The sequence below is a fragment of the Saccopteryx leptura genome, chromosome 11 (assembly GCF_036850995.1).
Source record: "Saccopteryx leptura isolate mSacLep1 chromosome 11, mSacLep1_pri_phased_curated, whole genome shotgun sequence".
In the NCBI taxonomy this organism is placed as follows: Eukaryota; Metazoa; Chordata; class Mammalia; order Chiroptera; family Emballonuridae; genus Saccopteryx; species Saccopteryx leptura.
Genome location: NC_089513.1, coordinates 9,866,773 through 9,892,052, shown reverse-complemented (window position 1 = coordinate 9,892,052; position 25,280 = coordinate 9,866,773). Strand labels below are relative to the sequence as shown.

The window sequence follows — 25,280 nt, the reverse complement described above, 5'->3', positions numbered from 1 at the left end:
GGGAGGCAGTTAGACAGACTACCGCAGGCACCCAACCGCGATCCACCCGGCATGCCCATCAGGGGGCGATGCTCTGCCCATCTGGGGTGTTGCCCCATTGCTGCAGGAGCCATTCTAGCACCTGAGACAGAGGCCATGAAAGCATCCTCAGGGCCCGGGCCAACATTATTCCAATGGAGCCTTGGCTGCGGGATGGGAGGAGAGAGATAGAGAAGAAGGAGAGGGGGAAGGGAGGAGAAGCAGATGGGCGCTTCTCCTGTGTGCTCTTGCTGGGAATAGAACCCTAGACTTCCACACTCATTGCTGACACTCTACCGCTGAGCCAACCTGCCAGGGCAACACAAGTGCCTTTAATAGCATTATTCATATGAATTGGAAACTACCTAAATGTTTAATTAATAAGGGAATCGATGAGTAATTTATGGCATATTCTTCACATAGTCATTGAAAGTAATTCTTATAAACAGAATTTTTAAATATAGAGAAATATTTAGGTTGAGATGTTAAATAAAAAAAAAGCAGGACACAAAAGTTCAAATGTCATGGGAGCTCCCCAACGTAAAATATAATGTGTAGAAAAAGAGGAAATTATGAATTTTGATGGATTATCTTGATTTTTAAGTTGTATTACTAATTCATTTTTATTTTCTCAAATGACACAACATTATCTAAAATTCATTTCTAGTCGACTGCTCCAAATTTTCAACCATCTCCTTATTCAAAACTTCTATTGCTTTTACTGTTAGTTCTTGGTTATATTATTGTATTATTCTATGGGTTAAATCTGACTTATGGAAAGTTAATTTCATTGTTGCAATTTATATGCTAATTTAAGGTCTTGTAGATTTTCTGATTCTCTGGTTTATAGTTAGGGGTTCACAACTGTAGCATTGCACAGAAGTGTAGGGGCTCTTTTTCTGGTGGGTTACAGCCTGCATTTTTGACATAAATCCAGACAGAATGCGCTCCTCCAATCATGATCCCCACCGAGTCATGGCCCCGGGTTGGGTTTCCACAGAACATCAAGCAAACCATCCTGAAATGACACAAAGAGGAAGAGACTGTGGAAATTCAATGGCACAGCTTTGTCTTAAGGCTGCAGGATGAACTAAACGGCCTCTAAATATCTCAGAAACCCTCCAAGGACGCGTTATTTTCTTTCACAGCACACGAGGTGTGTTTCGAGAAGGAGCCAAGGTTGTTCTATGATAAGGCAGATCTTGTGAGTTTTGCAGGTGAATTCACTCCTCTAAAACAACCGAGGGCGGGGAGGGGGGATGGGGAAATGGGCGAGGTGGGACCACAGGACAGGACATGAGGAGATGAGGAGACAGAGATAAGGAGAAGGAACTCGGAAGAGAGGGGAAGTGGGGAGAGAATTTGTCCCATGCTAGGTTTTGTCTGAGAAGCTGAGAGACAACCTAACAACCGCTGAGGTCGCAAAGGGCCTGGCCCCAGCAGCCACGATTAGTAAGTCAGTCGTGGAGGCACACACAACTGTCTGCAATACCTGCTCCATTTTGCTTCATACTTGGCTCCGACCCCGGAGTTCTGTCACCACTCTGTACCTTTGCTGGGAGTGGATTGGGACACGCTATGGAAATGATTCCTCTGGGTTTTGTGTATTTCACTTACAAATGATGACTCACAGGGTTTCACAGTGCTGGAAAGGATCAGCGAATTGTTTAGGGGGATCAGGAGCCGAGATGGGACACCAGGGCCCTTCCAGCAGCCCTTTATAAAGACTCCCGCTGTAGCCGGCTCCAGCAGCAGGCTGAGGACGGCTTGTGACAGAAGGCTGTGCTCGGATGCTGCAGTCTAAGAGAGATTCCACAGACTCAGAGATAACTAATTTAAAAGGCACTGAGTCAGTGACCATAAATATATACCCCCCTCCCATCTTATAGTTCATTTTCTGATTCATGACCATTATTGAAAAGTCACAGAATTTCTTGCTCAGCACCTACATCTCCTTTCTGGTTTCTACAGGTTGTAAGACCCGGCTGCTCCCTCCTCTGCGTGACATTGGGTTGTCTCCATCAGAGCACAGACCTTAGCTGGGGACAGTCTGCATTGATTTCCAGGTATGTGCTGGAAGGTGGGCAGGCTGTTGTTGGTTTGGGTGCTTTTGGGGACCAGTTGTCCTGGTATGAAGCAAGCTGTGTGTCAGGTCTTTATTCTTGGGAGCTGTGAGGTTATCTTCCTGCTGTTGTTTAACATTGTGGGTCTGAGCAACTGGACTGTCTGAGTCCCTGTTTTCTCCTGCGGGATAATAATGTGTCTCTCTCTGACTCATTGGAAGGACGGAAGGAGATAATGGCTGTGGAAGGGTCTGTTTTATACTGCTCACAAACATTAAGGGATATTTAAAAGATGAATATAAAGCGATAAAATATCCCCTAATGTTTGTGAGCAGTTTATGTTAGGGCCACCCTAAATGTTTATTATATCTGGATGCTGGGTTGTGGGCTCTTACTGTGCCAGGTGTCATGAATGTAGGGACAATTCCGTACTTACCCAATGCCTGGCACATGGTAGACACTCAGTACCCACAAAATGAACATCTGGGCTATTATTTTACTGGCATACTCAAGGGGCTTAAAGTTTTGTCTGGGGTTAAGACCAAACCAAAATGCATATTTTTAATTTAAGAAACTATTTCTTATAAGTGTATTTTAACATTAGTTTTACAAAAGGAGAAGTTATATGTCTAAGGATGTAAAAACTTCATAGGCTCTAAGTATTATTGTTTCATCCTTTAAAGCAAGGGTAAGCACACTTTTCAGGACAGGTGAAAGGAATGAAGAAGTGTACACTGCCAGTTATAGAAACAGTGTGGGATGAAATACAGCACGGGGAATATCGTCAATAACATTGTGACAACTATGTCTGGTCTTAGGTGGGCACTAGACTTATGGGGTGACTGCTTTGTAAGTTAAATAAATGTCTAATCATTGTGTTGTATACATGAAACTAATATAATATGTCAACTTTAATAAAAAATAAATTTAAAAAATTAAAAATTATTATGTTTTATTATTTAAAACAAGGGTCAGAAAACTTTTCAATAAAGGAAAAGAACCAGACGGTAAATATTTTTGGCTTCACAAGCCATATGGTCTCTTCACAACGACTCACCTCTGCTGTTGTCAAGTAAGTGCGGCCTGGGGTCCTGGTAAATGACTGGGTATCAGTAAAATTTTGAAAAGCAGGCATTGGTCTAGGTGTGGCCTGCAGGCTACAGTTTGCGAACCCTGATTTGAAGGATGAAGCCCTCAGTACAATTACAGAAGAAAGAGACATGTGTCTACAGATTTGTCTGAGAAATGAAAATGAGTTTATGCAGTACTAATTCTATGTAATTATAATAATAATACTAACATTTGTATAACACATTAGAGCGTGCAAAGCCATAGTTATTATTCCTATTGTTTTATAAGTGAGAAAATTGAAGTTCAAGAGGAATCTGCTCCAGGTCACAGACTAGTAAGAGTCACTCTGGGATCTGGGTCCTCTGACTGCAAACGCACTGCTGTCCCTGCCATGTCCTCTCTGCCTCCTCAAAGCTACACCTCTCTTTGGTCCCTCTGTCTCGGTCACACAGGGTAAGGCAGTTGGCATCATTTCTGGTTCCGGAGGCTTCTGTTTTGGATCTGAGAGAACTGAAGGTTTTTGTTTTTTTTAAAGATTTTATTTATTCATTATAGAGAGGAGAGAGAGGGAGAGAGAGAGAGAGAAAAAAGGGGGGAGGAGCAGGAAGCATCAATTCCCACATGTGCCTTGAACAGGCAATCCCAGGGTTTCAAACCGGCAACCTCAGTATTTCCAGGTTGATGCTTTATCCACTGCGCCACCACAGGTCAGGCTAGAACTGAAGGTTTTTTATGGAAAGGGTAATTGCTATCTTAAGGGTGAGCGTAAGTTTTCAAACAAGTTTATTGTGGTTTAGTCTTTGTTATTTTCCCTTTTTGTCAGTCAATTTAATGGAGTTTTTTTCTTTTTCTGGATTTTATACATTGTAACCAAGGCTTGTCAGTGTGGAGGATAAAATCATGTCTGTCAGCTCAGCTGTCTACTTTAGATGAAAGGTACATTTGTCATAGGATCAGCAGTCTCCCTGCTGATATTTTCCCCGTAAACACGTTTTGGTTCCTTAGCACGGTGGTGTAAAATGAGATGAAACAGAGCCTCTACAATATCTCAGAAACACTGCCTTGACCACACAGGGGAACTGTAACCATATCATTTTGCAGCCTTGAAATTTTTCATTCCGGTCAGGAAAAGACTAGTTACTAACGGGTTAAGTGATCGGCTCGTAACTCGTGATAAGTGGTGACATTCCTAGGTGGAGTCATCTGTCTGCTCTTGATGGATCCCTCCGTTTACAGCCTTGTTGACACAGAAAGACTTTGTAGCGTGCCTTGAAGAAAGCTGAGCTGTCAGGTTAGTGCCCTCCTGAGCATCTTCCATCGCTCATGGAGTTCTCCGATGCTCTCAGTCCCCGTCTCAGAGAGACTGACTTTCTTTAGTCACTCAGAGGAGGTTGTCAGGTTACGTATGCCAAGTCCCTGGTGGTCCTTGGCACGCAGGTAGTGCTCCCTGAATACTCAAAACCTCTTTACTGATTTATCAACTGACTTGAATGTTTAGCTAGGTGTAGTGGTGGATTTCGTCATGACTGATTGAACAACCGTGCCACACCAGAGTGGTAGGCTTGTGGGGCACAGCCAGGTGTTGTCATAGCTTTGCTGACTTATTTGAAAGGCTGAACAGATGCACTCCTAGATGAGAGATATCTGAACCAGCTCTGGATCTGCGCAGGCACCCAGAAGCCCAAGGCAGTGTGACTATCACCAGCCAGCAGTGAGCAGATGTGGCAGCCAGAAACCCAGGGAGCCAGGAAGACATTCATCCTGTGCTAAGTGCACGTAGCATGCTTTTCTGAAAGGTGCTGTGGGACGGCGACCACACGAAGTGGTTATTGATCGAGTGACATAAAGTATTAATTGAGTCACATGTTAAAAATATTTTAAGCTCTTATAATTCATAAGCAATGACCAGACCCAACTGGAAAATGCTGGTTTTTAGAATTTCATGGAGGTATTTAAACAAAAAATAAAACAAAACACACGCAAAAAACAAGCATTCTTCAAATGAAAAAGTGAAGTGAAGAAAATTCATAACACATTTGTCTTCTATGTTTACCACTGAGAACTGGAAGACCCTGTGGATGCCCGGTTACTAATTTCCACTGGTCGATGCCTACCTTATAAAACTGGTTTCTACTTATTTCTACACTAGCTGCCTAAATAGCTTATGTTCTTCTATATACATAATCATATAGTAGACTGTAAGCAGCTTCTATTCTCCATAAAGCTAACATCCCCACTTTATAAAGTTGTCTTTTGAATTTCCCTATGTCTAATGTAGTCAGACTTGTGGGGTTGGAGCTGAGATAATTTTGACAAGTTAGAAAAGGAGATGAAAGGGTCAAAAAGGAACCCGGCCAAAGAGGAATCCTCATTTTTGTCCCTAAGTTATATATCGTTTGCCGATGTTTTCACTGTTTCTAACGCTTTTCCGGTTACCACCCCTGTGCCTCGTTCACTCAGCCCCATGGTCACGGTCATAAACAAATTCGGGTCAAAGAATGTTAGAACTAAAAGGAACAGCAGAAGTTATTTGACTCAGTTTTAAACTTATTTTTTTTTCAGTTGTCAAATATATTGGTCTCATGAAATCTTTATTAGAAACTTTATAAGAAAGAGAGAGAGAGAGAGATAGGAAAGAGGGAAGAAGGAAGAAAGGGAGTAAAGAAGGATGAACAAAAAAGGAAGTGAGGGGGTGTTTGGGGCTCAAGAACTCCTTTGGGGAGCAGGTCACAGTGCCGAGAGCTAAACTGGACAGAATTTCCAGAGGTATTGGTGCGGAGATGATTAGTTTTCTAGTTCCTAGCAAATTAGTTCTCTCTTCTAGAAATTCCCTCCCTCCCTCTCTCTGTCTCTCCTGATAATTTCTATCTTCTGATTGATATTCTATTCTATGACTACACATGTCCATAAAATGGACTATATGTGACTATTTTAGTCAATAAATTAAATAGTAATCCTTACCCACACCCCAAGTCTGCTGCAGAAAAAACCTTACTACTTCAAATAGCCTTAGAGCTCATTTTATAAGTTCTATGCAGTAAGTCAAAACAAATTCAGAATAAAATAGAAACTCAAGTATAAGAGAATAATGGGCATATGAAGTAAATCAATTCTCTGCTTCCCTCTTTATTTAGTGTGGGGATTTGGGTTGAAAGTTATGGCTCAATATTAGTATGATGCTCCGTAAAAAGGTCCAATTAGAAAGAGGAAAGAAAATATAAATATAGTAAGTTAAATATTTAATTTAGTTGAAAGCATAGAGCATGAATATTTGTTTAAAAATATTTACCCATTCCTTTTCTTTTTTCCTTTTTTCCCTTTCATCAGTCAATAATAATTTGACCCTGGCTTCCAAAATGGCAGTTGGAGAAGTGCCGTTGTGGGAGGGGCAGAGCTCATACATTTCCATTCCTGACAGGGTGTGGACTGAAACTTACCCGGCCAGCTGTTAGCTGCAGCTCTGAAGGCAAGAAGGTAAATGCGAGCACTGCCTAATGTCATTTTTAACAACAAACACTGCACTGGAAACTTATTTTAAATAATAGAAACCCAAAGTAGATTCTGTTGAAACCAAAAGGTATGCTGTTTTTATTTAATTGAATGTCTTTTGAAAATGAGTAATTTGTTTTATGATGTTTTGAATTTTTTGTAAACGTGGTCATACCTGTTAAGAAATGTTAGCAGTATCTGTTACCTCCCTCCGTCCCTCAGCACCCGGTCAGATGGTGGATGTATCGGATTGATTTCTTAAAATTGTGGATGTTTGAATAGTTTTTAAAAATCTTTACATACTTGATTGTATATTATGTTTTACTAACTTCTGAAATAGAAAATGGCATAATATTTAGGATATTTTAGACAATATGTGTTTTCATTTCTCTTTGGCAATGTAAGATGGGAATGCTTTGGTTGCATCTTTCACAAGTATTTCTTTGTTTTTAGATATTGCTTATCAGTTAGTGTTATAACCAGGTGTGAAAATTGACTCCATCCGGGTAGCATCTACCTGTGTGATGTTGAAATTTATTTGTAGCTCGTTAAAAGCTTTGTAAAAATTATGGAGATTAGAAGACACAAAATATTTGGGGGGTATAAAATTTCCCCTGGTATACAGAAAAGAAAAAATTACACTTAGAATAGTTTGAGTTGCTAGAAAATCTAGCCTAAACTTTTACATTGCCATTATAAAGAAAATAAAAGGAAATAATATTTTAGTAACTAAACTATTTCTAAGAGAGTAGAAAATTAATCCAAAGTTGATTCTACTGTGTAACTTCTCTATTGACTATGGCTGCCTGCAGAATTTATAAGGTTAATACAAAAAATCAATTTCATCTACTGTTTCAAATATTAGAATTATTCACAATGAAAAGAAGGGGGTAGGTAATAGTAAATAAACCCATAAATATTTAAATGCTCTTATGCACCATTGTTTATATTCTTTACTAATGGGATACAGAGATGAATAAAAACATGGAACCTACTATCAAAAGAATTATGTTTTGGAAGGAAAGATAGAAATATAAAAAACAATCACATTATAGATAGAGTGATAAGGGAAATAGAAATAGGAACATCTGTCTTTCATGTGTAGATGAATGAACATGTGTATGAATATATATGCTATGATGGCAACATGAGAAAACACATGGCAAATACAGGTGACTGACTTGTGAGAGCAAAATTTAAATTCACTTATACAGGCAGCAGACCTCATTACTGATATTCTGCCGTCTGTACCACCAACTTTGAGATTCGAAACTCTTCTTTTACTTTATGACAGGTCAACTAATGAATCCCTTGAGAAGTATTACAGGCAAAAATGTAACATTTATATTGATATCAAATTCAGTTTCTTCTTTTTTCTGAATTAAAATTGTTCCTTAGCATCCCCCTATAGAGCTGCAGTTGGTAGGGGCTGGTCCTGGGGACTGTGGATGTGAAATTATGCAGGGGCATGGCGTCTTAAGGCACAAGTGTCATCTGCCCCAGATGGCAGTGTGCTGAAGGGAGAGACGGGGGAATTCGAAATCAGACTGAGTTGACTGATTTGCACACCAGCTGTGTCACTTCATGGTTGGATGTAAAATGAAGATACTTTCTGACTTAGTATAGGATTGTTCGAGGATTAAGATGGCATTTGTGAAATGCCAGGTACAGTGTAGGCTCAAATTAAATGGCAACTGTTATTAAAAAGTCATTTAATTAGGTTTGTTGAACCCTTGAGCCGAACAGATTTCTGAAGAACCTTACTATTTTAAAAGGTTATTTCAAGTTTATTTGAAAAGAATGGTGACTGAAAGCCCATTGTGTACAAGTTTTCCAAGTTGTAGCTCATTGAGAGACAGCCTACATCAGCAATCAGACTTTAGATCAGGGTTTGGGAACCTATGGCTCGCAAGCCAGATGTGGCTCTTTTGATGGCTGCATCTGGCTCGGAGACAAATCTTTAATAAAAAAAATAATAACATTAAAAATATAAAACATTCTCATGTATTACAATCCATTCATTTCCTACTGCTCATTTTCATGGTTGCGGGTGGCTGGAGCCAATCACAGCTGTCCTCCCGGATAACACCAAATTTTTATTGGATAATGCGTAACATACATGGGTCATTGTATGGCTCTCATGGAATTATATTTTAAAATATGTGGTGTTCATGGCTCTCTCAGCCAAAAAAGGTTCCTGACCCCTGCTTTAACTCAGTCAAACACTGACTTCTTACCTAATATTATCGTTTTGAATTAGGTTGGATAGACTAAAAAGAACACAACCTATTAAAGTGGGAAAATGTTGAAGCCAATGCACACCATTCAATTCAAAGCAATAACTATTTCTTAACACTTGCTATGTGTCATATGTCTCATGATAAAAACACAGAGGATGTTTACATTTCTGTCTTAAAAATACACAATATCCATAGGCAAAAAAAAAAAAAAAAGACAAAAGACATTTTATTTGAGAGAAAGAAGACCAAAGTGAGATCCACATAAAATTGTTGTGATACTTCTGGACTAGATTATTGGGGTGGGGGCTAACTTTGGTTTCATAGCACCTGTAGTTCTACATTGTCAAGGGACGGTGTTAGAACTAATGACTTCTAAACCCCCAGCATCTTTCAAGATCTGTTAACTTTTGGACAATATCAAGGACTGACTAAAGAGCCTCAAGTTCTATAGGTTTTATGTGGGATAAATCCAAAAGAGGATACAACGTTAACAAAAGACGTGACCCGTGACAATTTGCTGGGCATGTAGTCTGCCATAGAATGTTCAGAAAGAGTACAGACAAATTCTTAAGTACAACCAGGAGCAAAAGGAGATGGATTGACGTGGTTGCTAACTTGACTATGGGGACACGGTGGCTTGTGACTTTATTTTACTTGAATAAAGGAAGTTCCACCACAAAGTGGGTGGTAATTTCATGGTAATATGTTATGGCAGCCCTAGCAAATTAATTCACACCACTGAATGAAAACAGATCTCTACCTGTCACATTATCAATATTGACATCACTATCTATCTATATTCCAGGATGATGGTAACAATACTCACCATACTTTCCAGTTTTTAATGACATAACTGCATATGATTCTATCTTGGGTATTTAAAACAAGAACTAATTCCCTATTTCCCTCTGATCATTATTCTTTCTCTCTTTTGTTTTTGTTTGTTTTAGATTGTCATCAGTTTCCCGATGGATTCTCTCATTGCAGCAAACTCCAAATTTTGCTTCGATCTTTTTCAAGAGATTAGCAGAAGCAATGGTGCTAAAAACATCTTCTTCTGTCCTCTGAGCCTCTCAGCTGCCCTCGGCATGGTCCGTCTGGGGGCCCGAAGTGACAGCGCCCGGCAGATCGACCAGGTGCGGTGCAGTGGCTCTGGGTCCACTCTCACAGCCAGACTGGAATCAGACCCTGATCCCGAGTTGGCAGGCCTCCGGGCTTCCTTGGGAAAACCACGCCCGCTGCTGCCATGGGGTCCACTGCATTTCCTTTGCCGGGTGGCTCTTCTACTGGATAACTGATCTCTATAGAGCTTACTTTCTCCTTCAGGACTTTGAGCAGAATTCACTTACCTTGACTTCTTAACCTAATGCTGCATTCTGGTCCCAATCCCTAAAGACACCCTCTTATCCTAGCCATGCTCCCGCCATGTGACATTTTCTGTCTTCTAGCATGCTGCATACAGTAGCTGATTACTGTGTGTATTGCTTTCCGTGTGCCTTCCCCACTGGACTCGAATCTCCTAGGAGGCAGGAATCTCTGCCCTCGATCCGTGCCTGATTTATAGCAGCCGCCCATCACCAACGTGAAGACTGAGTGAATTAAAGCTCAAGGACAACTCCCCAGATAAGCCACAGGCTCCTGAGGCTGGCCTTAGACCTCCCTAGGTCGGGCACTCCACGCAAGGGTTATGTTTGAACACGGCTGCTGTCTCTAATACGGAGGAGTGAATTCCTGGATCAAGGCAGAGCGCCTTCAGGGTCATTCTGCTTTATTCATTTACTTTAATTTGGCATGTTATTCCTTTAGCAAAACTTAGCTTTAGCATATGCTTGGCGTTCTGCAGGTCAGGTTTCAGACAATTTTTCTCTAGGCACATGGGGCCACCTGCTGGCAGACCTACCCGAGGCGTGCCGGGGGCTCGGTTGGCTTCCTTCCTGTCTGCGATGCTCTGGAAAGCTTGTCTTCCCCGTTCTCACTCGCTTGATTGATTAGAGGCGCTAGATCAGCTCCGTCTAACTCTAACACATACAGAATTTGAGCCACACATGTAATTTAAAAGTCTGTAGTAGCCATACTAAGAAAGTAAAAAAAAAAAAAAAATGTGAGACTATTTCAATTAATTTTTTGAGACTAATTTTAATAATATATTTTATTTAACTCAATACATCCCACATATGATATATCAACATGTAATCAATTAAAAATTTAAATGAGATATTTTATGTTCTTTTTTTTTTTTTTAATAATAAGTCTTCAAAAACCAATGTGTATTTTCAAACTTAATTCAGACTGGCTCAGTGGCCACAGGTGGCTGATAGTCCTTGAAATTGGTCCCATTCACTCTGACATGTCCCAACGGGGTGGAGTAGCATGCAGTTGACTTCCCCTCCACTCTGCTTCACAGCCCAGGTCAAGAGGAATATCCACTTTCCTTTACACTGTGGCAGATTGTTTTGTGTGACTGTGACATTGTCATGCTGTAAAAATGTCCCCGAAGCCCTCCAGACATGGTAGTGTTCACACTGTCTGAAAGACCCCCGTCTCCTGTACCACCCCCATGCAGGCGCTCCACTTCAACGAATTTTCCCAGAAGGACAGCAAGGCTCCGGACCCCTGTCTGAGATACAAGGAGCCGGCGGTGCTGGCCGAGAGCTCTCTGGAAGGGCAGAAGGGAACCGGGGAGCCTCTGAGTCCGCAGGTGAGCCGCTGCCACCACCTGCCCCCCCCCCCCCCCACTGCTTGTGCCGCCTTTCACATCGGTGCTGACAGCTGCGGATCCCTGCACATTCTGTCCCTGCTGTCATCTGCAGCCCAACAACAGCCACAACCCCACGCGACCCACCATTCCTCTCGGTGTATACCTCTTACATATTCTGGGCTGTAAGCTACTTTCCTGAAGAGTCTGATCTCGTATCTTCTCTTCATGTTTCTAAGAGACTTAGCCCAAAGCCCCGTTACGCACCCAGCGGCTTGTGCAGGCCACGGGGGACCAGGGCAGAGCTGGTGCAGGATGCAGGGCGGTGAGGGAAGGGGACAGCTGCGAGGGTCCGCAGCTCCTTCCACTCCTGCCTGTTTTCCTTCCCGCTTGGATCTGGACTGACACACAACTGCTCCACGTTCTAAGTCCTTCCACCTTCAAAAGTGTGAGGGGAAGGGGGAGAGATGGGCTCGTCCTCCTCTCTTGTGAATACAGAGAAAAACGAGGGATGCTGATCTGGAACATAGTAACAGACTCAGTGTAGAGTCCCCTGCTGTCTTTTTCCTGGGTGGTCTCCCACTGGGACCCCTCTGCTCTCTTCTATCCTCTCTGTCTCATCTTGCATCCCCACCTGGTGACAAAGCCAAATGACAACTTGCTTTTAACTGATTAAGATCACACTTTGTTTCTTCTTTTGTTAGGCGGAGCCTTCCAAAGATGCGAATGTACTTCTTAGTTGCTACTTCGGGCAGCTTCTGTCCAAATTAGATAGGATCAAAGCTGATTACACTCTGAGTATTGCTAACCGGCTTTACGGAGAGCAGGAATTTCCAATCCGTCCGGTGAGTTAGCCAAGCATGGTGCTGAGAGCCGTCATGGAGCATGCTGTTTAAAGATCACCTGCCATCTAGAACACCAAGCTCTTTGACATGCGCTGTGGGCTGGTGGGACGTCTGGGACTCCCCGCCTCTCCCACACCTTCTGTGATCCTCCTCCCTGTTTTCAACTTGAGCAGTGCATGAGGCTTCTTGTGAGTGGACTAGAGAGAGTGGGAAGAGGGTCAGTGACTAATAGTGACAGAGCAGGTGTGGGTTTGGTAACGCTGTTCTCTCTTAGGATCTCTTTCCCAATCAAGATGCCAGGTACATGCCCTCGGTCACTCCCCTTCCTGTTGTCCCGTCCTCATCCCCATCTTCCAAGGTGCTTCCCCTTTGGTGCCACCCTTAGGTACCCTCGCCCCCCACCCAGAGAAGTTGCACTCACTTAATAAGTGGAGTAGTGTGGCAGCAGGAGACTGAATTGGGAGCCAAAGGCAGTCTAGAGCCAACTTCATCTGAAGTTGGGCTTCAGTTCCCTCTGTCACCACTAGAAGGAGCCACATACCTGGTACTAAACAGCAGGGTGTGACCAATGGCAAAAGTGTCATACAGCTGGTGAGGGCTGGCCTAGTAAGGGAGAGGCAGCCTTCTTTGACCAAAGTAGGATATAAATTCTCATATCCTAAAATTCATCTAATAAAAATGTACAAACTAATGGTTTTGAATGGTTTTGTACATGTTTTGAAAAAAAATTGTGCAATATCTATAACTTAAAAAATATATACAGTTCAGTGGTATTAATTACACCATGTAATCATCTCCCTATTTCTTTTTTCTTCCTTTTTTTTTTTTTTTATTAAGTGAGAGGCAGGGAGTCAGGGAAGCAGAGAGACAGACTCCTGCATGCGCCTCCACCGGGATCCACCCGGCAAGCCCCCTACTGGGCGATGCTCTGTCCATCTGGGGCTGCTGCTCCATTGCTTGGCAACTGAGCTATTTCAGTGCCTTAGGTGAAGCCATGGAGCCATTCTCAGTGCCTGGGGACAACTTGCTTGAACCATTTGAGCCATGGCTGTGGGAGGGGGAGAGAGAGAGAGAGAAAGAGAGAGAGAGAGAAGAAAGAAAGGGTGGAGAAGCAGATGGTTGCTTCTCCTGTGTGCCCTGACTGGGAATTGAACCCAGGACTCCTACATGCGGAGCCTATGCTCTATCACTGAGCCAACTGGTCAAGACCATCATCACCCTATTTCTAAAACCTTTTCATCCCTCAAACAAAAACTCTGTAACCATTAAGCAATTTTGATTTTTAACAATAGAGGCATTTTACTTACAGCTAAGCTGCTTGAGTTACTTGATATTTATTTTGTGATGTCTCCACAAATGGAATGTCCTAATATAAGGGTATCTGGTAGGAGAACCTTGATCCATAAATAAGCATCCTGTATGCTAGACCGTCACTACAACAGCTGAAATGTCTATGGACAATTAAGACTGGGGCTAGATAGAGCCTGCCATGCAGCCAGTTTGAATGACATGACTGCTTCACTCCCAACTGTTAGTGTAATTATAGGATTTTGTCCCTTTGCTTTCGTTTGTTCTCATTTAACAGGAGTACTTAGATGGCGTGATTCAGTTTTACCACACGACGATTGAAAGCGTTGACTTCCGAAAAGACACTGAAGAGTCCAGACAGCAGATTAACTTCTGGGTTGAGTCTCAATCCCAAGGTAAGAAGGACCAAACATGCCTTAGCTGGTATTCTTTCGCATTTAAAAGCAAACAGGTCAGCCCAGCTTTTCAGAATGCTTGTCTGGGACCAGCTGCTCACACGTGTGGACGGACCGGACCGAGTCCACAGCTTCTTCTGCACGTGTCAGTTACAGTCTCAGGGACGACAGGCACTTACTGTTGCCTCTCTGCTCTGTCACAAAGGTGACGTGCCTTTCAGTCAAGCACAATGCCGGCAGGACATTAACTATTTCCATTTCTTTTAAAAGGTGAAGAAAAAAAAGATTGTGAAGGGAATCTAGTTAGTCAGAGGGACATGGAAATAATAAACTCCTTATTTTTGTCTTTTCATTAGAAATTCCAGTGTTCTGGATAAAATAGGATATATGGATAGTGATCAGTGGGGAAGAAATTTGTGTTCAACATCAATGGAATTATTATTTTTTATTATTTATTTATTTATTGTTTTGTATTTTTCTGAAGTGAGAAGCAGGGAGGCAGAGAGACAGACTCCCACATACACCCAACTGGGATCCACCCGGCATGCCCACCAGGGGGCGATGCTCTGCCCATCTGGGGCATTGCTCCATTGCAACTGGAGCCTTTCTAGTGCCTGAGGTGGAGGCCATGGAGCCATCTCAGTGCCTGGACCAACTTTGCTCCAATGGAGCCATGGCTGTGGGAGGGGAAGAGAGAGATAGAGAGGAAGAAGAGGGGGAAGGGTGGAGAAGCAGATGGGAGCTTCTCCTGTGTGCCCTGGCCGGGAGTCGAACCCAGGACTTCCACACACCGGGCTGATGCTCTACCACTGAGCAAACTGGCCAGGGCTCAGAATTATTTTTTTTAAACATGAAATTCCCCTTCCAACGTCATCCAGTTCCCAGCAAAATGGAAGTCTCCAAATGGACTGTATGAACAAGAAACTCCCTAATTACCCCCTTCCCCATCCCACTGTAATAGAATTGACCTCCCTGCCTTGCTTGCCAGCAGCCCAGCTCATTAAACACCTACTAGCTGGGCCACCAGAGCCTCAACCATGACCCCTCTGAGCATTAATCTTCACCTGCCCTCTGATCTTATTGCCTTCTTTCTAATGTTTTCTTCAATAGAGCTCACTTATGTGGCTGTTTCATATTAGTTGAGTTCCTTTGGAATAGTGTCAATCTTTGTACTGCCTATCTCTTGACCCTCTGCTTACCTTGGTGGACTACGGGGTTCTTCATCACTGTGATGTTTGCATTGAAAACAAAACAGAAAATGCACGAAACTGGAGCTGACTGCAGCTAAATTGGTCGAATGATCTTGGTGTTAATACTTTTCTGGTTCTCAGTAGGCACACCTGTAAAATAATGGAGAAGGTGGCAACAGGTGTCTTACTTCCATAAAATTCCAAAATTTGCATTCACTTTAGTAAACAGATCTCACAGTTTCATGTTCTGAATAGTTTTGTTTCACCGGTCCTGTTTCTTGTTTTTATGTTTCTAATGCTGGGAATGTTTTCATTGCAGTTTAGTGTTTCCCTCTGATAGTATCGATCACTCTCACTGTTTAAACTACCCCCATGTTTTCAGCACTAAATGTTCATCTGCCCACAGAATCAAAACTTATCTTCCCTCTAAAGTATCCACTGATATTGGAGTTTGTTATATTAAAAATATTAGGGGCCCCGTTTCTTAGACAACAAAAATAATTTAGCACATTTAAAAACTATTCTTTAATTGAGCTGTAGCTATTTTAGTGTCCTGTATTTACTTGTAATTAATATGTAGTCACATTGCCTTAATAAGAACCCACCCAAGTACAAAGTTTTCAAATGATTTACATGATGAATGAAGAACAAAAGGAAGCTAGAGAACATTTAGGCAGGGAGTGAGTCTTTAAAAGATGTCTCTGGCCCTGGCCGGTTGGCTCAGTGGTAGAGCATTGGCCTGGTGTGTGGAAGTCCCACGTTTGATTCCCGGCCAGGGCACATAGGAGAAGTGCCCATCTGCTTCTCCACCCTTCCCCTTCTCCTTTCTTTCTATCTCTTTATTCCCCTCCTGCAGTTGAGGATCCATTGGAGCAAAGTTGGCCCAGGTGCTGAGGATGGCTCCATGGTCTCTGGCTCAGGCACCAAAATGGCTCTGGTTGCAATGGAGCAACACCCTATATGGGCTGAGCATCGCCCCCTAGTGGGCATGCTGGGTGGATCTAGTTCGGGAGTCTGTCTCTCTGTCTCCCTACTTCTCACTTCAGAAAAAGACAAACAAACAAACAAACAAACAAAAACGACGTCTCTGACTGTAGACTGGGGACAGATTGGAAGTGGACAGGAGTGGATCGTGTAAGTGCCCATGTGAGAAACTGAGAGGCAGGCTGGCGGCTCGGACCGAGTGGGGACTGTTTAGATGGTGAGGAGGGGTGGATCTGAGAGGTGTTAAGAGGTAGGTCAGGAGAATTTTACCAAATATTAGGAAAGATGATGGATTGTTTAATGAGAGTCACCAGGAATGATCCCTAACACTTTAACATGAAACTTTAATTCTTCAAAATGAAAAGCCAATTTGATGAGCCCAAGTAAAAATCACCTTTCTGTCATGCCATTTATGTCTCCTGTAACAGATGTCAAATATTCTGAAGTACTTCTTTTCCAAGCAAAGGTTTTCCTGCTTGGGAATATGCCCTCTCCCCTCCCTGTCTCCTGTCACATTGGTATTTTCCCCTGGCTTTTCCTTGGGGGAAATACCCAACTTCCAAAATTATTTCTCCTCACTTCTTCCATGTTCCACAACCCCCACCCTCTAGTCCAGACCTTCAGGGTTCCACTCAGTTGCTAAGACAAAAATGGTTCACTAAAATCTATACAGAAAGGCATGAAAATCTAGTTTTTCCTTAGTTTACTCTCCCAGATTATTGCAAGTGTAGATGATGACAACATAGTCTATGATTATGAGATTTAAGTGGAAATTCCCTTGAGGAGGAAGAGCCTTCTCGTCTTCAGGCCTAGACATGCACTCGATTGAGGGTGATTTGGTATTTTGAGGTAGAAAAGGAGGAGTATTGGCAAGGGGCTGGTGCCTGATGGCACGACTTCTCTGGCCCCCAGGGGCTGTGCTGGTGCGGAAGGAACCCAGACCCAAGCCACCAGCAGGGAGGACCTGGGACTGATCTCTGTCGGCTCCCCTGCCTTTCAGCCGTGTGGCCTCACCTCTCATGGGCTGAAGTTTATTCTCCTTTAGAGAAAAGATAACAATATCTACGTTTCATGGTTGTGGTAGGATGAGATGAGAAAGGGCATGTGAAAGTCCCTATATCATTGCCTCGTCCATGTATACACATTTTTGTTTATATGTAAGCGTGTGCATGTCACTGGGATGAGTGCTTGAGATGGAGTTGACACAATTGCCCTTTCTCTCAAGAACGTTATACTATAACCAGGCAGCGGGGTCTCTACTTTGAAGGGTAAATCAGGGCATCAGATGCCTGATGCCAAGTCCCAAGCACAGGAAGGTAGAGAACCGAAGGAAATTCCCTTGGTTACAGGCTCTGAACTGGGCTCTTCCCCCCCGCCCCCCAAGCCCCCAACCTTACCTCCACTTCTATCTCACCCAGGACTCTGAGTGGTTTCATTTTCTTGGGGTAGTTCTTTTTATAAAAAATTTGTTTATTGATTTTAGAGAGAGAGAAAAGGAAAGCTAGAAAGAGACAGGAACATCCATCTGTTCCTGTAGGTGCCCTGACTGGGGATTGAACCAGCAACCTCTGCGCATCAGGACAATACTCTAACCCATTGAGCTATCCAACCAGGGATCTTGGCTAGTTCTTGAATAAGACACTCTCTAGCCCTGGGGATGTTAAGCTGCATTTAAAAAAGAAATCTGTCGGCCCTGGCTGGTTGGCTCAGTAGTAGAGCATCGGCCTGGCGTGCAGAGGTCCCGGATTCAATTCCCGGCCAGGACACACAGGAGAAGCGCCCATCTGCTTCTCCACCCTCCCTTCTCCTTCCTCTCTGTCTCTCTCTTCCCCTCCTGCAGCGAGGCTCCATTGGAGCAAAGATGGCCCGGGCGCTGAGGATGGCTCCTTGGCCTCTACCCCAGGCGCTAGAGTGTCTCTGGTCGCAACAGAGCGACGCCCCGGAGGGGCAGAGCATCACCCCCTGGTGGGCAGAGCGTCGCCCCCTGGTGGGCATGCCGGTGGATCCCGGTCGGGCGCATGCGGGAGTCTGTCTGACTGTCTATCCCCGTTTCCAGCTTCAGAAAAATACAGAAAAAAAAAAAAAAAAAAGAAATCTGTCTACATGAATACATTTGATACAATTCACATTTAAGACATTCTCTGTAACTTTTTTTTTTTTTAGGTAAAATCAAAGAGCTCTTCAGCAAGGACACTATTAACAATGCGACCGTGTTGGTGCTGGTGAACGCTGTCTACTTCAAGGCCAAGTGGGAAAAATACTTTGAATGTGAAAGCACGGTCGATGCACCTTTCTCTCTGAATGAGGTACTAGATCAGAGCACAGGGCTTCCCAGGGCATCCACTCCCAGTCTCCACCAAGGATGGTTTGCAGAATGCGTACCCAAACCTAAAACCTCTGGGTTACAGCTTGTGTTTATAACAAGAGCACTTTTGCTCCTAACTAAAATCAATACCTGCAGCTGACTGAGCATTCTCTGTGCCAGGCACTGCACTGAGCATTTCCCACTGTTATTTCATTTGCTCCCTAAAATCACGTCATGAGAAGGGGTGTTGTTATTATGATTCCCACTTAGGAAGTGGGGTGGGGGGTGGGGAATGCAAAGGTTAAGTGAGTAGCCAAAACCACGCGTTAGTGTTCTAAGCTGCTAGGCTAGAGAGTAGGAGGACACGGAAGAGTGAGACCCAGCCCAGCACTGGTTGGCTATGTCACTCTCAAGGGCTGCATGTCCTCATCTGTAGACTGATGGCCCCTCCACATACAGTGAGGTTATTATGAGGGTTAAGGTGTCTGGGGCCACACCCTGCCCTTTGATGGAAATCTGTGAAACAGGCGTTGTTATTTACTAAGTAGGTAATTATCATTTAACCAAGGCTCCCACTAGCACTGCACAGGGTCATTCAGTCCAGTGGGGAGGGGGGTCATGTGAGTTCACCAGGCTGGGGCACCTGAGGAGTAAAAGATGGAGGGAGTTGCAGGACTTGTTTCTGCCAGAGAGGCTGTGGGCAGGTGCCTGGATCTACAACCTACCGACACATGGTCTTCGGAGCTGAGGAACCCACTGAAACCACGGGAAGAGAAAGTGTGGGCAAAGTAAGGGCCAGCTAATTGATGAGTGGGAGGATGTCTGTTAGATTGGGTCACTGGTGTGGCTCAAAACCACGAGTGGAGACCCTGCTCATCTTCATGGACCCCTTCATGTTCTGGGCAGCTGGGGACCCAACTCAGCTCATCCTGGCAGTCCTGTGACTTTCTCCCTTGTTCATGACAGAACGAGAAGAAGACTGTGAAGATGATGAATCAACAGGGTGTATTCAGGTTGGGCTTCATAGAGGAGGTGAAGGCTCAGATCCTTGAAATGCGGTACACCAAGGGGAAGCTCAGCATGTTTGTCCTGCTGCCGTCTCCCTCTGCAGACAACAGGAAGGGCCTGGAGGAGGTCAGCCTTCCTTTTCCTGTCTCTACAGACGATGTTTCATGATAGATCTCGGGAGAGCAGCCCATCTACCATCCACCCTCCCAAGGCAGGGTGGTACCCGAGGCTGTCAGAGATCAGCAGAGAGTATATAGGAGTCTGAATCAGTCGAGCTATTCACTCCTCATTTATTTAGAAACGAGCAACATGGCGAAGATGCAGGCCAAGGCTTTCCTCTCTAATCTCATTGCTCTCTGTAATCATATTCTTCCAGATCACGGAATCTGGACAGGGAGTAACTGAGAATGGTTGCAAATAAAACAGCATTTCCTTTTCCCTGCATATCCTGACTGTTGGCCTCCTGGACTATTTTGCTACCGCTCAGTTAAATAAAGACTCTTCAGCTGGGTCCTGCTTTGGGGTGCCTGTGCCCCCCAAAAGCAGTGGAGATGCAGATAATGGAATAGATTGCTTGTGCTGCAGGAATAGAGGCTGGAGAAGCTCAGCCACATGTCCTGGGGGGTAAGAAGATAGAAGGAGGGAGGGAGGGAGAGAAGGAGAGAGGGAGGTAGGGAGGGAAGGAGGTAGGGAGGAACACTGGCTGGTAATCACAAGGATAACTGTTACTCAAAATTTATTACGTTCCTGCACTGTGTTAAGCAATTTAAATACATTATTTTGTTTACTCTTTGGAGAGCCTAATGGCATTATCTCTCTTTTATAGAAGAGATTGAATTTCCAATGTCAAGGCTGGGTCATGCTCACCCAACTTAATCTACTGAATTCTGCTGGGCTTTGAACACAAATCTGTCAGACCTCAAAGAACACGGGAACTCAAACTGTCCTGAAGCTTCTAAAGAGAAAAGAGAACTGCTCGCAGGAGTGTTAGATGAAGTCAGAGTGTTCCGAGGTGTAGGAAAGGAGGTTGAGGACTGCTACCTGCTATGCAAGTCGACTCGGGCCCTGAGAAGGACCTGGGTTGTCCTTTGTGGGCTCATAATCTGAACCTAAGTGTTATTTTCTTCCTCTTACAGCTTGAAAGGCACATCACCTATGAAAAAATAGTGGCCTGGAGCAGTTTGGAAAATATGTCAGAACAGAAAGTTGCCGTCTCCTTCCCCCAGTTCACCCTGGAAGACAGCTACGACCTCAACACTATCCTCCAGGACATGGGCGTCACGGATGTCTTCGATGAAAGGAAGGCTGATCTGACCGGCATCTCTCCCAATCCTAGTTTGTACCTGTCCAAAGTGGTCCACAAAACCTTTGTGGAGGTGGATGAAAACGGTACCCAGGCTGTCGGGGCCACTGGGGCCTCCGCCGGTGTCATGTCTGCACCATCCTGGGAGACCTTCAACGCCAACCGCCCTTTTCTCTTTTTCATCAGACACAACAAGACCCAGACTATCCTCTTCTATGGCAGGGTCTGCGCTCCTTGAAAGAGGAACGCCGTCTTGTGCCCGGGAGCTGGGAGGAAACGGCAGTGCCATCAACCCCCTGCAGGACATGGGCGTCTGTGTCTAATGTCTAACCCAAGAGAGTCCACCCAGAGCCACGCCCCTCCCTCCGGCCATTGGCCTGGGCTTGCCCTGCTCTTTTTCTCCCCCTGTAGCTGATTTTCGTCTAAGTCCGTTAGTACCTAAGGGCCCCTGCTTCCCCCCATCACCTGTCCACCCTGAGCTTTCAAGCCTGTAAAAGAAATCTGCCCTCTGTGACCCGAAGGTCGACATCATTGAGAATGACACTGATTGTAAGGCACCTACCTCCCTATGAGGGAACCCTGAAAGTTCAAGTCACTAGACCCCTTCTAGGAGATGGTGAGTTGAGAAACGACTTTAACAGGGGTGACGAGGGCAAATGTTGAAATGGAATGTGTTTTGGAAACTCGGCTGTTCCTACGACGTCACTGGGCGGCCCCACCATCCTCTGTTGCCCGGTGCCGTCCTGTCCCGTGTGAGGCTTCCCACTCGGGAGGAAGCGAGGCTCGGGGGTGGGGTGGGGGTGGACTTCAGCGAGAGCTCAGAGATGTAAAACCACACCACCCAGCAGTCATTTTGCACAAAGAACTGATCTTATGAATTTGCAACGACCCAGGAGAGTGACGAGTGAATTTAAGAGAGATTAGTCTCAGTTTTCCTCATTGAGCCTCCTAGGCCATCGTCATGAAGCCCTTCTTGCTGTCTCTCCTGCACCCCTGCCTGTCCCTTACTCAGAGAACTTCCATCTCAGCACCCAGCATGGCGAGGCCCGCGAGGGCGGCCCTGCCCTCCCTGTGGAAAGCTGGGCTCCCACTCCCTCTCTGTACCTGCTCATGCAAGCCTATCTGTCCCCACAGTGGCCCCCAGCCTGGGCCTGGGCATGGTGTGTGTGGAAACCCTCATCAGGAAGGCCACTGGCTTCACATCCGTCCCCAATCTGCCCCAAACCCGAGGCCTGTGTGCTCAGGACCCCAGAACCCGGGCCCTTGTTCTCTGATACGCCCCAGGCGCCCAGACCTGGTCCCTACCGCCCACTAGTGGGCGTTCCAGCTTTCATGATGGGCCAATCGCGGCCTTGTTTGGTTGCACGGTAGGGACCAGGTCTACCAGCACTGCAAAAGTGGGCGGTTTTTATAAAAAGTTTGACGACCCCTGCTTGCCCTGCCTTAAGTCCCTCTTCCTCCCAGTGCTGTTCGGTGTGGTTGTTAGCAGTTTCTGCAGGTGAAGATAGGTTAGGTCACCTCTCTCATGCTGCCCCCCCACCCCGCCCCCATTTTCTTCCACACTGGAGAGTTCTGTGTGTGGTGAGGGACAAGTTCCGTGCTCTTCGCACAGGCTGCAGGTCAGCGAAGCTTGTTTATGGTGCTGAGAAATTTCGCATGGGTAATGTGATGCAGTTTGGGAAAGCTCTTACAAGTTTTTTGCACATCCCCCGGGCCGAATTTATCTCAGATAATCGAGTGGTTAGTGTCTTCTATGTTTCCTTTGGGGCTGATGATTTTGAGGACTGATTACACACTGGCCTGCATGGCCACCGGCCACCCAGCCGGATAATCATGACCTGTGCCCAGGCGTGGCATTGCCTGGCGTTGCTTATGTCTCTGTTATTTTCCTTGCTGAATAAATCTCCTGATTTGTACTGGGATTTCTAAAACTTTAATCATGGGGGCGGGGGTGGTGCAGAATGCCTCTATTTACAGAAAATGAGAAAGAGTGAGATTCTTAAATCTTCCTGTAAATCTGTGAACATATGCTTTACTAATCTTTGATTGATTAAAATATTTCTTCTTAATGAATAAAGCACTTTTGTCATTAAAATACGTACGATGTGTTGTTGCCAACCAACTTTTTAGCGATAGCAATTTTACTTAAAATATTTGTATACAAAAATATCAAAATACATAGTCGGTAAAACTAACAATTCATCTCAGTTATGTAGGAAAGATATATCTTCACCGCAGAAGTTCTCCCTACTTTACACCATAATTTTCACAGAGGCATAAAAAGAAGCTTAAAATTTACAACACTTCTAACACGTACAAGATAGCCAACGAATTATTAAAATGTGGAAGAAACTGCTGCTGAAGACAAGTTAATGGGGCTGATGGAAAAGTCTAGTTGAGGGGGTGGCTGTCGGGAGGGCAGCTGTGTCGTGTCTCCAGTGGGGCAATCTGCCTTGTTTCCCCCGAGTTCAGAAACACGAGATCTCTGCCAGGCTACACAATGGACATCATCTCTCTGCTGTGTCCTTCTTACCAGCTTGTTTTCTTTCTGTGGCCATGTGAAGACTGGAGGAAACTCCCCACAGTGTGACTCAGAGGAAGGTGAGGACAAGTATCGGTAGTTTCCACCCTACGGAGGTTAGTCATCACAAGTCAAGTGTTTTTTTGTGGGAGGACAGAGAGAATGCTGGTGGCAACATGTAGGTTTGTGTATTTTATCCACTGTGTCTTTGTTTGGAGTGCCAGTTGGTCCATACGCAGAGAAAGGCATTCTAGCAGTCTCGTGGAGCTACAGTAGATGGAAGCCGATGGGACTATGGGAATTATGCTCAGAAGTAGGGGCTCTTGACTCTTCAATCTTTTCACACCAGCGAGAACTGACCCTCCGTCAGGCAGGCAGAGAGGTAGGAGAGCGTATACATGAGTAAGCTGCCATATTTGTTAGAGAGGCATGAAACTCTGGAGAGGAAACTCCTGCATGTTCAGTTCAAAGTTCTCTGCATCGAGCAATGCTGCAGGGCAAGCGAGGCAACGTGGATTTCAAAACCATCGATTCTCTTGTGCCGACAGGTTCTCTGGCACTCTGTAATTCACAGGCTCTGGGGATTATGTTTTATTTCAACCCAAGTCTTCCTTATGATTTCATACCTTATCTAATGAACATCTCCCCTTCAAAGTCCTCCTCAATTTCTCCTGGAGGTGGGACAGGCCACAACACATGCTGCCACATTCCGATGCTGTTTACTTCTTTTGCATGTGTAGTATTTTATTTTTATTACAATGTCATTGCCCTGTAACTGGGAAGACAGGATGAGGAAGATGTGCAGTTGTATCAGTAGATTCCTTTGTTCCACTGTTGAATGCCAACCTCGGTCATGTTCTCCATCCACGTTACTCATGTTGTATTCTTGTTTTCCCCAACCCACTGTCTCCTCTTCTCTTTTACTCAGTACAAATATCACAGCACTCAGCCCATATATGCACGCCTTTCAACAATGTATTCTCTGTGCTGAATATTTAAATATGCTTGTATCTTAATATGCCATTTCTCTTCTAAATAATGTTCTCTATAACATGTATCAAACAATGCTTTAGCTATAGATGGTTGAGAAGGATTTAAGATGCAATAGAATAAATGCACAATGGTGGGGCTGGTAGAAATCGCATACCCTCTGTTGACACACATGGGTTCTGAGTACATTAACCTATATCCAAGATTAAATAAATGGGTACAAACTATAGGGTTATGAAAGAAATTAGTGTCAAATAAGCAGGGGATACACATGACCTAGATTAAAAAATGAGACCAGAAAAAGATTTATGGCACGAATTAGAAAATCAGTAGTATCTGAAAAGGAAAAAAAGAGGGCAGGAAATCTATGGGATTGGAAGGGAAATCAGGAAGATAAACTATGATAAAATGTGAGAGAATGGAATGAAATAGAAGACAGCTAGGAACTAAAAATACAACAGCAGACTTTAAATAGATTTTAGAGGCAGCAAAGAAGCAAAACTGAGGCACTGGGAAATTTAGTTAGTGATGAACAAGGTGTCTTTGAGTGTCTCTCCTTGAATGTATAGGGATTACTAGGAGAGAAATGGATAGATACAGAGGGAACAGAAAGTAAAACCCAAGAATTATGGTGTTTCTGAGAAAGGAAGCAGATCAATTGGTATGAAATCAATAATTAAAGATATAATTTTCAAGACTTTCTTAACTTGGATAGCCTCCTGACAATACTGATTTCCAAGAAGAATAAGGAAAAACAGACGCCCTAAAACTATTTAAACATAAAAGGTTGAGAAAATCATTCTATTAGCATTTGGGAAAAAAAGAAAATTTACTTATAAAGGGTAAACTCTCAGA

At 44.2% G+C, this 25,280-nt stretch overlaps 1 protein-coding gene across 3 annotated transcripts; it reads left to right on the top strand.

Annotated features, from left to right (window-relative positions):
- The first annotated feature begins 1,756 nt into the window (after positions 1–1,756).
- On the top strand, positions 1,757–22,989 carry SERPINB12 (serpin family B member 12). 3 transcript variants are annotated; one of them, XM_066353258.1, is made up of 10 exons: positions 1,757–1,867; positions 1,990–2,084; positions 6,571–6,626; positions 9,832–10,017; positions 11,445–11,579; positions 12,281–12,421; positions 14,007–14,124; positions 18,462–18,604; positions 19,570–19,737; positions 20,748–22,989. In XM_066353258.1, the coding sequence occupies exons 4-10, from the start codon at positions 9,850–9,852 to the stop codon at positions 21,150–21,152; spliced, it is 1,278 nt and encodes a 425-aa protein (XP_066209355.1). In that variant the 5' UTR covers positions 1,757–1,867; positions 1,990–2,084; positions 6,571–6,626; positions 9,832–9,849; the 3' UTR covers positions 21,153–22,989. The 3 variants fall into 3 exon arrangements, with proteins under 3 accessions (XP_066209355.1, XP_066209358.1, XP_066209357.1); XM_066353261.1 differs by having other exon boundaries at positions 6,480–6,626; XM_066353260.1 differs by lacking the exon at positions 6,571–6,626.
- The last annotated feature ends 2,291 nt before the right edge of the window (positions 22,990–25,280 follow it).